The sequence below is a fragment of the Theobroma cacao genome, chromosome 4 (genome assembly GCF_000208745.1).
Source record: "Theobroma cacao cultivar B97-61/B2 chromosome 4, Criollo_cocoa_genome_V2, whole genome shotgun sequence".
Classification (NCBI taxonomy): Eukaryota; Viridiplantae; Streptophyta; class Magnoliopsida; order Malvales; family Malvaceae; genus Theobroma; species Theobroma cacao.
Window position 1 is genome coordinate 23378044 of NC_030853.1, and position 11795 is coordinate 23389838.

Below are 11795 nucleotides of genomic sequence, written 5' to 3' on the forward strand. Positions count from 1 at the left end.
AGAATATTGTTTATAAAGAAAAATGCATCTCTTTGTATAGACATAAATGTTTAAATAAATATAATTATTTGAAAAAAAAACATAATTTTTGAACAATCACAATTATTTAAAAAAAATTTCTTTTTATCTTTTCATTATTATTATTATATTCAAAACGTTCAACTCTTATTATTTAAAATGTCTTAATATAACTGTAACTGTTTGAATAAATATAATTATTTGAATAAACATATCTTTTGAACAATCATAATTATTCAAAAGATTTTGTTATCTTATTATTATTATTATTATTAGTAAAAATGTCTTACATATATCAATAAAAACGATTAAACAGTAGCAAAATTAAGAATTATGTATTAAAAAAATTAAATTAGAAGTATTAATCCCGTGGGAACATGGTATGGAGTGGGTGCCACAAAATCTGCCGCTTTCGGTGCAAAGTTGCTCGCTGCTACACCTGTCGGCACCAATGTGAAACAGAAAATCAAATCAAACTTTAACGTCCCTTTCCTCTTTCCCGTCCTTTATACCTTTCCAAAATACAAATATCTTCCGCTTTACCTTCTCAACACCTCACCCTGCCACTGCTACCTTTCCTCACTTCTTCTCCTTCTTCTTCTCTTTGTATTTCTTCAGTCTTGGCTGCTTACTTCGGCATTCGTTTCTCCAATTCTACTCCTCTTTGTTTTTCAGTTGCATCTCTTTGCGTCAGCTAAGAATGGCCGGTGGTGAGCAAGTGGTAAGGAACAAGCAGGTGATATTGAAGAATTATGTGACTGAGGGTCTCCCCAAAGAATCAGACATGGAAGCAAGAGAAGGTAGCATTCAACTGAAGGTGCCAGAGGGTACTAAAGATGCAGTTGTGGTCAAGAATCTCTACTTGTCTTGTGATCCTTATATGAGAAACCGCATGAAGAAGCTTGAAACATCTTCATATGTGGCTTCTTTTGAGACTGGCTTGGTGAGTGTGAATCAGACCACCTTTTCTTTCCTTTATTATTTCATTTACCTCTTTACTTTCAAGAATTACTCTGTTCTGATTTTCCTTTTTTTTTAGTAGTGATCTTTACATGCAGATTTTGATTACTTCTCTGGTAATATATTCTTGGTCAATTTGAAGCTTTGATGATTATATAGAAGACAAAGTTAATATGTGAAATTATAGATTAGAGACTCATGAAAATGAACATATATTATGAACCATGAGAGGGAAATCAGGATTATTGTATTGGGTTCGTTCTAATTATGTTCAAATCATAGATGATAGTTACAGCATCAGCGAATTACGAAACTCTCTCATATGGTTCAACATTCAAATGGAGTATTAATCAGGACAGTGGCTAAGAGAAAATTTATTTATTGAATACAATTGCTGCAATTGAAACAGAACTCAGAATTGGATTCTATTAGACGGGGAAGCAAACCAAACAAATTTGGTTTCTGATTCTACTCAAATTTGGCATTCTACTCTCAGTTAATTGACCTTTTAATGTGAAATTGCCCAGCCTCTAAGTGGTTATGGAGTGGCCAAGGTTCTGGATTCTACTCTTCCAGATTTCAAAAATGGCGAGTTTGTTTGGGGGATGACTGGTTGGGAAGAGTATAGTCTCATAATAGAACCAGATCGTTTGTTCAAAATTCAACACAAAGATGTGCCTCTTACCTACTATACTGGACTTCTTGGTAAGTTGATTTCAAATTTTTCAAGATGACAATGCTATTTACTGCTGGAAACTGATTTTTCCCCTCTTTTTTGTGATAACATATTTGCCAATTATTTTCACAAGTTAAATAATTATGCTAGTTCAATTCGTTTAAAAGATCAATTTATTTGGCTACAAGCCAAAACAGACTGTTATACATTTCCAGCATCATAGCTGAAGTATCCATGGGATCAGTCTCAAAATGTCGTTAGTAACCTCAAAAGAACCTTCTTTTATGGGCTCATTATTGGGGAAAAAAAACTAATTGATAATCCATTATGAAATTCACACTGTTCTTTCACACATGTCATGTTAAGAATAGCTTAGTCTATGCTTAGATTTGAACCAGAATATTGTAATAGTAAGAATGACATTATAAACTTGTAAAGAACTTATCAGTTCATCATGTTAGGTTGTAATGTTGCCACTTGCGCAACCCCCCCCCCCCCCCCCCCCCAAACGTGGATTTTATTTTTCATCTCTGCACTTATCTAGTTTTGCAGACAACTCCTGGAAGGTCTTTTGCAATAGAAAGAGTTGACATAGAGTTGGACTGGAATAACATTTGAGCTGCAACTTTTAGGGAAATGCTTGATGCAGTGTTAGAAAGCCTCCATATGGCTCTATTGCTTGCATCATAAGGTTAGAGCTACTTTCAGCAAAGACTAGAAATCTATTTAAAAGGGAGTGCCACTTTCTAGGGCACTTACTAGATTCACGGGCACTGCATTATGCTTGGAGAGTAAGTGGACATAAGAAGGTATATAATCTGTCTGAAATGATAATATATACTGTCTGAAATGATGAACTATGACTCATAATGTAAGCACCTTGTGCTAGCTGAGTGTTGTCCTAAAAAATGTTAGTTATAATGCTGCCATACTGGTGAGAGGGATAGCAACATTAAGAATCATTTTTTGTCAAAGAACACAAACCTGGGTGACATTACAGTATCAAGTCAGTTAGTTTCTTGCCGCTAATAATGCTGGTTATGTCCTTTTGGTCATTCAGATCTAGTTGTCAGTCAGGCATAACATCTACACTTGTGTACATATGCAGCAAAATGGTACAGTCAATAAGGCATGTCAATTAAGAAGGATATCTATTCTGTTTACCACTTAATTTTGGTTCCTTATTTTACTTTTCTACATCTGTTATTCTGCTGTGTAAGAGTTAACTACATATTATAAGTTACATTCAAAAGCCTTTAGTCATTTTGTGTTTTCTGAGATGGCTTTAGGCTCATCTATTTTCTCTTCAATTTGTACACCATAGGTATGGCTGGTATGACTGCTTATGCTGGTTTTTATGAGGTTTGCTCCCCTAAGAAAGGAGAGTACGTCTATGTATCAGCAGCATCTGGAGCAGTAGGTCAGCTTGTTGGGCAGTTTGCTAAACTGTTAGACTGCTATGTTGTTGGAAGTGCTGGAAGCAAAGAGAAAGTGAGTTTTGTGATGATGCGGCATCTTTATCACACTTATCTGTTTTCATTAGCTTCATTATCTGATCAGATCCCACAGCATGCATTATTATTGAAAACTTCCCTCCATTCAGTCATTGTATTCTTCATAATGTGACAAAAGCAGCACAAGTAAATAAGCTGTTAAACTGAAAATTATGTGGGCACAAACTTTCATTGCTCATGTTTCCGTTGACCTCATTAACCAGTGTCTCCCTTTTTTTCCCCTTTTTATGTAATTATATCTAATTATCTTTGCCATTTCTGCAATCAAAGGTTGAGTTGTTGAAGAACAAGTTTGGGTTTGATGCGGCTTTCAACTACAAGGAAGAGCCAGACCTGGATGCTGCTTTGAAAAGGTCAGTAGCATAAGATGTTTTAACCTCTAACAAAGGTCTAGTAAACTATTGTAAAGCTTCAATCAGAGATCTGACATTATGGTGGATAAAATAGTTGATTTTCGGTCTTAAAAGTTCATGATACTTTTTACCAGCCTTAGTAACAACAGTCCACTTTATAATTTTTCTGTCTGCTTTTCATTTAGGGAATCAAGATGCTGTTTTTTCATCTGGATGTCATACATGTTGACAATGCTGTATTTTTCTGCCAGGTACTTTCCAGAAGGCATTGATATTTACTTTGAAAATGTTGGGGGAAAGATGCTTGATGCAGTGCTACTGAATATGAGGGTCCACGGTCGTATCGCTGCATGTGGAATGATCTCGCAGTACAACCAAGGCCGGCCTGAAGGAGTGCACAACTTGATGCATCTTGTGGGAAAACAAGTTCGCTTGCAAGGATTCCTGGTTGGTGATTTCTATCATCTCTATCCAAAGTTTCTTGAAATGATTATTCCTTACATCAAAGAAGGAAAGATAGCGTATGTTGAAGACATAGCCGAAGGCCTCGAGAGTGCTCCAGCAGCTCTCATTGGCCTCTTCACTGGTCGCAATGTTGGGAAACAGTTAGTTGTAGTCTCCCATGATTGATGTAAATATGCTACAACCTTAATCGAGGTTTTGTGATGGCTGTATGCTGCTTTTATAAACTGATCACCTGTTTGATTGAATAAAAGGATGTAGAACAAGAATCTCTGATCTATCAGGACTCTGAATGCATTCTTCTCTCTCAGTGCACTCAACACAATCATAATATTCATCATTTTTACCATAATTGTCATATGGAGAAAACAATTTACGAGAATCAGGCTGCTAACTAAAGCTTGATTGTTCAAACTTTTCACAATTGATTCTTTAAAATATTTCACCTCCTCTTTGGCCAAATAAACAAAATTTTCTGCCACAAGGTGAATATATACAAAGCAAACTTTGCCACAACACACGAAAAACTCCAAAATTCTTTAAACTTATACAGGAAAGGAATATCCACGGAGATATTTTGAGTCCACACCTGACTCTCGCACCAATGCTACACGGCCAGTTCGTGCCACCTACATATGGAGGGAAAGAAAAAAGGAATGTTACGAACTGTACTGTAAAGTTTCTGCAATGCATTGAACTATGGAAACCAAATGTTGTTAATATCACAAAATAAAGCAGATTTTATGACATCAGAAACAAACCTCACAAATGCCATAGGGCTCCAACAATCTCTGCAGTGCAACCATCTTGTCCAGATCTCCTGTAAGCTGGGAAAAGCATTGAAATCATGTATAAGAGTTTCAGCAGTCAGAAAGAACAGATAAGAGGCTGCCAAACAAACATCAGACTATACAGTTCACATGAAACAAATGCAACCGATAGAGAATCATGATCTATGAATATTCCATTAGCAATCATGCCTTCTTCCTCTCCTTCCCCCTTTCCAAAGAAAAGTATGAAAAAAAAAGATGAGAGTGGAAATGGGGAACAAGGATCAGTCATAATAATCTTTGCAAAGAGACCAGTAACTGTCCACCCACCACATTACCTCTTACAGGACCAAAGAAAAACAAAATAGATCATGTGATGAATCAATCACTACACGTAACAACAATTTGCATATTTTAGACATGGCTTCTACACCAGTACTTAAAGCTGATGCACCTTTGGATGATATTGGTTCAAAGAGGTTTCTCCTGTGATACTTTGCAATCATAAAAGCATACTCAAACATTTTTTCAGCATATGGCACAATCTCAATTACATTTTTTTTTCTACAGAAAGATAAAATGCCATTTTGTTTATCTCATCTCCAATTGCATTAGATTTTCTTTCTTTCTTTTACTTTTTCCAGGTAAGATCAGTATCCAGGCTTTCAGCACAACCAACCAGATCCATTTGAAGTTAAGGATCAGTTTCCTGTCTAAATGAAAAGTTTAGTTTGCTGACTCAAGCAGTAGATTTATTTTTATTGTAGACAATGACACTTCCTGATGTGCCTACCCCAAACCGATGACCTAAAGAGTCAGGTTAGCTACCTCAAAGATCAACCTCATCAAGGTAGAGAGATTATGATAAATCTCGTGAACAGGTCTCACTTAAGCATAGAAACAGTGAGACCTTTTACTATTGTTAGCTTGAACCTTTAAAAGCCGATTGTAATTCACTTTATATATTGAATTGCAGGAAAATTCCTTGGCTAGAATGGCCAATGTAGTGGATATAAACGCCTTGCAGAGGACCACTACAAGTCACATGTGCAATCTATGTGTCTTATACTAGGTTTTGCTATATTTCTTAGTTAAAAAGTTTCTGATTATTGCTGAAAAGTTTCAATCCTCTGTCACAATACAATTCACCCCCTTCCTCTTGCATTGCATCACTAAGCAAGCCAACAACACCTCCCAATTAAAAGGCTAAGACAAAATTAGACAAGAATACATTCATGAGGTCCTTTACTTACACAGTTTTTAAATAGACTAGTCTAGATTTTCAACCTCTTAAGAAATAAATCAGCCCTTGAGCACCTTCAGAAGAGAAAGAAACTAAACCTTGAAAAGCAAACAGGTCCAAGGGCCCAAAAATCTTTTCTAATAAATATTTTGGCAACCGCTTGCCATTATATTTGTATTACACCGGTAAAAAGCTAGCTATTGCTACATATCTGATGGCATTAAAAAATGAATAAGAAATAGTATCATGTGCAAACACAAATCTCAGTAAGAATATTTACCTCAAGAGTGATTGTGTGGCCAGAAACATCAACAGCCTTGGCCCTAAAAATGTTGGCAATGTCGAGGACATCTCGTCGAGCAGCAGCATTCACAGCAATCTTTATCAACATCAATTCTCGTTCAGCAAATGGCAAGTAGGTAAGGTCCCGTACCTAAGAAGTCAACAACTGTCAGCCAATGGTTCACTTGAGATATCATAACAAAGAAACCATAATCATAAGACTGGCAAAGAGATATCTTCCTACAACCCAATGGATAATGTTGTCTCTATCTGATATCTAAAGCAAAAGATCAAGAATACAAGCAGCTAAAGGAAATGATCCAAAACCTATATGAATTTACCCTTCCTATCATAATTATATCAAAAAGAAAAAGAAAACCTTAAAGTGGCAACACCAAAAGCATCACCTAAAATAAACTTCCTTATACATATAAGCAGTCAAATATGAGAATTTAGGGTGAAGAGACAACCATGAGGGAACAGGTAAACTATTGCAAGTGTCTAATGGAAGCTTCACCTACAGTACAAAATATGTTGAAGAATAACTAGAAGCGAGTCGATTTAAAACTTTTTATAGTTAACTATGACCAGAAACAAATCTTCAAAAAAAAGACTATTACCAGAAACAAGTCACTCCATTTACAAACAGATGACCATGTAGGAACAGATTCAGTATAACAAGTTAGGTAATGAAACTTACTCAAAGTAAATGATAAAATAAACTACTAAAACATATCTCATGCACAGAAATCATCAGGAATGGGTGGAACAGCTTACTTCATGCCTCATCTACCATAAAAATATTTTAGTATGACCAGAAAAAAGCCACTCCATTTAAAAATGCTACCAGAAGTAAGTCACTCCATTTTTTTCTTTTGAAAGGCAATTGTAATGGTTTTATTACTCAAAATAAATATACAAAAAACTACCCTTGCATGGTAGTGCAGCACAGCACACGCAGGACATGAAGCTCCATGTCGTGGCTTGTTCTGCGTATGTGAAAGAGAAAGCAGAAAACATAATCGAATTGCAGCTGAATCAAACTATAGACCCAGAAATATGAACAAGCTCCCTAGAAAGGGCAAAAAAAATCTCACGAGCAACACAGAGTCATCTCACCACAACTAGATTCCAATTTTCTGTATATTTAACATATCACAACCTAATAACTTCTCTCATGCTGCTGACTTCAAACTCAACCTTATTACGGTGATCAGCATGTTCATCCTCCAAAGAAGATTTCAAATCTGCATCATTCGAATCACTCTGAGAAGATGATGGACTAGTACTCCCTTCTACACTCCCATTATCACCTCCATTGCTTCCTTCACTGATACCTGCTGGACATTCATTCCCAATATCCTCATTTGAGCAAGAGCTGATAACACTGGAAGTAGATGATGCATTCCCTTCAGCAGCTCCATTCATTTCATCTTGATCGAATGTAGAGCAACCTGAAGACATTCTGTTAAGCTCACAACTAATAATCTCAGGAGAAACAGATTTGTTCCGATCAAGATACTGCCGTTTCTCCAGCCTACTATGCTCACTATATTCTCCATCAAGATCCTTTTTCCTTTTAAGGCATTTCCCACCAGATTCAGTACATGCATTACCATTGCTATGAGACAACTTATGGTGGGGAGTAAGCCATCGATTCTGAGGATGTTCATAGCCATCTGGAAAAACATAAGCCGGAAGCTGCTTTCTACGGACATATGATACAGAGATTTCCATCCCAGGTTTCCAAAACATGTACTTGCTTACCGAATGCCGAAATTCATCAATCGACCCTCGTATATCAAATGGCTGACCTTCCTGAACAATTTCCCCCTGTTTCCTTTGTAAACCCATAAAGAAGGCACAATGGGCACGTGACTTAGATGTATCTACATACTCATGAGGATAAGGATGGCACTGCAACTTCCCGTAAGTGTCTCGCTCAATCATCAAAGTCAGCTGCCTTAGCCGGGATTCCACCCAGCCTCTCCAAGCACGCAAGTCATCGGCATTAGCTGCAACAATGTCAACCTGCAGGTAGTCTTTGTAACTTTCAAAGAACCTATAAGGCTCAAATAGAGCACTCCACTTTACTGTATTCAACTGAATCTCCTCACAAATGTTGTTACCGTATTGGAACTGCTCCGTCATGACTCGAAGGGTGTTTGTGGACACATTATAGCTAGAATTCATGCATGGATAGGTAGGCGTAATTATTGGCATAAGATGAGTCCTATCACGAGGATTTTTACGAGGATCCCATACAGAAAATCCAAGTTCATCTTCTTCAATTGCACAAAGCATAATTGGGTTTGGCCAACGCCACTGTGTATAGATCCTAAAAAATCGTGACACAAGCATGCTAGGAACCGCATTAGGATAAAGCTGGCAAACTCGAGCTACTAGAAGAGCCAAACTAACACCACCAAGATATCCAGTCACATTGGAATAAACACCACGCCTTTTAGCCCAGAACTTCAGACATCGAAGTGTTGTGCAAAAATGCTCAACATTTGGTACTAGTTTCAGAATTTGATCTGCCACCCGACGGCCATTAAGACTTTGAACAGTAGACTCATCAACATTGTAAAATACCGACACATCAGAGATGTCAAGGTCTTGAGGCACAACCAAAAGAGAGACTCTTGCATAAAGAAGGTCGATTGATATTCCATCAAACTTAAATTTCATTACAGGGACACGAGCACCGGGAACAGGTTGTAACTCTGTAACTTCTTTCCTTTCTGACAGGATGTTGTGCAATACAAAGAAGAAATCGTGCTCCCGGTTCACATAGGATGGTCCCACACATACAGTGTCTACGTCAGATCCAGGTCCATATACCCCAAGTCGATAAGAACCAAAAGTAAAAATAACTGCATTTGCATCTTCAACCATCTTATCTGTGTATCCTTTCAAACGAGTAAGTTGCTTCACCCAACTTGTTACAATCTCTTGGATTTTACCGAGAACTTCTTCTCTCTTTGCAGCTTCTTCTTTGCTCTCATAAAGCCTAGCTTCCACCAAAAACTTTTTCAATTGTCGGCTTTTTAGTATATCAGCCTTGGTGGGACCTGCCATTGATATCGGCTTTGTTATACCGGACATTGGCAATCCACTCAATCCCTCTAAACTCACCATCTATCTTTCTATCACTCACTTAACCGCCAAAAGGAAAATCCTTCTCTAAATGGAAAAAAATTAAAAGCAATTTCGATTCTTGAACCGCTCAACAATGGAAAATTAAAGGAAACGTCCTTAAAGAGGAAAACCAAAAACCAGAGTAAACTTAAGGAGGAAAGTGAGACCTTAGAGAGAGGTCAGGATGATTGGTATGGGAATTTTAAAAGAAAGAGAAGCCGAGAGTGTAATATATGTACACATATTAATATATCCTTTTTATTTCCTATTTCGCATTGGACTTAGATTTTGCTTTGGTGGTTGAGTAAAACTGAGTCAGTATTTTAATTTTATAAAATACTTATCAATAAAAGACAAAATAATTAATTAATAAATTATCAACGACATAATTATGCACTATATTCACTTTTGAAATTCATAATTTTGTATAAAATAATAATTTAAATTTGTGGAATTCACAATTTATAAATGAGTTTCATTTCATTAATTTGAAAGTGACAGGCATGTACTTGAAAAGTAATATATAGATTAAAAAAAGGAAAACCAGCTACGTGATGACGAAGTAAAACGACTGCGTGATGATGAAGTTTCCCAACCTAAGGGAGTGCAAGATTTTGTTAAGGGTTTTAGTCATTTGAATCAGTTAGCCAACCACAAATTTCGTGAAACCGTCAAGTCTACCCCATGGTAATCCACCTCTAACCCTTACTAAAAAGAACCTTCTCTGTCCAAGCAGAATTGCAAATTCTAGTTGAGGGGATAACAATCGGAACCTACCAACTTCTAAGAATATTTAATTTGTCGAATAGAATAAAAGAAAAATAATATAAAATAAGGTAAAAATAACTACTATCTAGTTTAAATTATAAAACACAAATAAAATAAAAATTATTATTATAATTTATTTCAATATTTGATTAGTAAAAATTAGTTTAGAATAGAAAAGGAATTAAGGGTAAATCCATAAAAACATCTTTTATTATAATATTAGATTTTTTTAATAATTTATTAAAATATTAATAAATTGTTATTTAAATATTTAATATGATTATTTATTTTTATTTTTAAGAATATTAATAATAATGTTTTTGGTCCTTTTGTTTCAAAATAATGTTTTTTATCCCTTAACTATTACCACCATTAGTCAACAGTTAAAAAAAATTATACCTAATACTACATAAATATTTTAGGACACAAATGACTTCTTAAACAAAATCTGTTCATGTTTCCTTTCAAAACTTAATAAAATTTACTTTAATATTTAATAAAATTCAATATTTGACAGAAAAGAAAAAAAACTTAAAACTTAATAAAATTCTAAAATACGATTCGTGAATGCGTTAGTTTATCTCTCTTTGATACTTAATAAATTCAATATTTTATAAAGAAAAAAACTTAAAACTTTTAATATATAGTAATCAAGTTAAAATCTTTTTACGTCACCCCAAACCCTAATCTCAAAGAACAAATTTTGAGTAAAAATTTTTCGATAAAATTAGTAATCACAAGTAAAAAATTAATCGCTTGACCCGACACCATCAAATTAGAAATATCCTTCATTGAACAAAAAATTTACTTTTTAATACATTTTTTTCAATGAAAAAAATTTCTCAAACTATTAGAGAAATAAATAGTTTGATGAAAATAAACTTCACTCCAAGAAACAAGTTTATAATTTTCAAGTATCCAAGCATTTGGTTCATTAGTTGGTACATGATTCCTTATCTAAATAGTAAGGTTCGAATCCCCTTCCTCAATTATAAAAAAAAAAATTATAATTTTCAAGATAGATACAATTTCAAATTTCCAAACCTTCAAATCAAAATTTTCTAAGTTTTTTTTTTATAAAGGTTTTGAAGGGAAGCATGAGTAGATTTTAAAAAAAAAAGAATTTGTTTAAATTACAAAATAATATAAAAAGTATTTTATATCTTAAAATAGTTATGTAGTATTAAGTCTAATTTTTTTAATTGTTGACTAACGGTGTTAACAATTAAAAAACTAAAAACATCATTTTGAAAAAAGAAAGATCAAAATATCCTTTTGAAATGTTTTAAAGAAGGTTTTTTTATTCTATCCGGCAAAAAAACCTTTAGAATAGAAAAGAAATAAGTAATATAAAGATAAATAATAATTTATTTAAAATATTAATAAATTATTATTTAAATATTTAATATCATTATTTATTTTTATTTTTTAGAATATTAGTAATTTATATTTCATTTAAAATATTAATAATTTATACTTAAAACATTAATATCATTATTTTATTGTTTCTTTTTCTTTAAAATACTAAAATATTAAAAATTTATAATTAAAATTTTAATTTAATTTTAAAATTTAATATATTAATTTTTTATAATTTATAATTAAAAA

The 11795-nt window shown here is 34.1% G+C and overlaps 3 protein-coding genes across 3 annotated transcripts in view; 1 reads left to right on the forward strand and 2 right to left on the reverse strand.

Moving 5' to 3' along the window:
* LOC18602291 (2-alkenal reductase (NADP(+)-dependent)) lies at positions 488–4287 on the forward strand. Its single transcript, XM_018119552.1, has 5 exons — positions 488–961; positions 1506–1683; positions 2979–3145; positions 3439–3521; positions 3773–4287. Exons 1-5 carry the CDS (start codon positions 719–721, stop codon positions 4149–4151), a joined length of 1050 nt encoding a protein of 349 aa, XP_017975041.1. The 5' UTR covers positions 488–718; the 3' UTR covers positions 4152–4287.
* LOC18602293 (acetolactate synthase small subunit 2, chloroplastic) overlaps positions 4262–11795 on the reverse strand; it is a 17017-nt gene continuing 9483 nt past the window's right edge. The window contains exons 10-12 of the mRNA XM_007033572.2: positions 6277–6429; positions 4745–4810; positions 4262–4612 (exon numbers count right to left, since the gene is read on the reverse strand). Of these exons, the coding sequence (XP_007033634.2) occupies positions 4529–4612; positions 4745–4810; positions 6277–6429 (303 nt within the window). The 3' untranslated portion in view covers positions 4262–4528. The remainder of the gene's footprint in view (positions 4613–4744; positions 4811–6276; positions 6430–11795) is intronic.
* Positions 7298–9760, reverse strand: LOC108661757 (nuclear poly(A) polymerase 4-like). The gene has a single exon (XM_018119551.1). It carries the CDS (start codon positions 9417–9419, stop codon positions 7434–7436), a length of 1986 nt encoding a protein of 661 aa, XP_017975040.1. The 5' UTR covers positions 9420–9760; the 3' UTR covers positions 7298–7433.

Bases quoted from the DNA above. Each gene is read 5' to 3' on its own strand.
- LOC18602291 (XM_018119552.1), top strand. From the start codon at position 719: ATGGCCGGTGGTGAGCAAGTGGTAAGGAACAAGCAGGTGATATTGAAG. The intron at 3,146-3,438 runs GTGAGTTTTGTG...CTGCAATCAAAG, and splicing joins GTGCTGGAAGCAAAGAGAAA to GTTGAGTTGTTGAAGAACAA. The intron at 3,522-3,772 runs GTCAGTAGCATA...TTTTTCTGCCAG, and splicing joins CTGGATGCTGCTTTGAAAAG to GTACTTTCCAGAAGGCATTG.
- LOC108661757 (XM_018119551.1), bottom strand. From the start codon at position 9,419: ATGGTGAGTTTAGAGGGATTGAGTGGATTGCCAATGTCCGGTATAACA.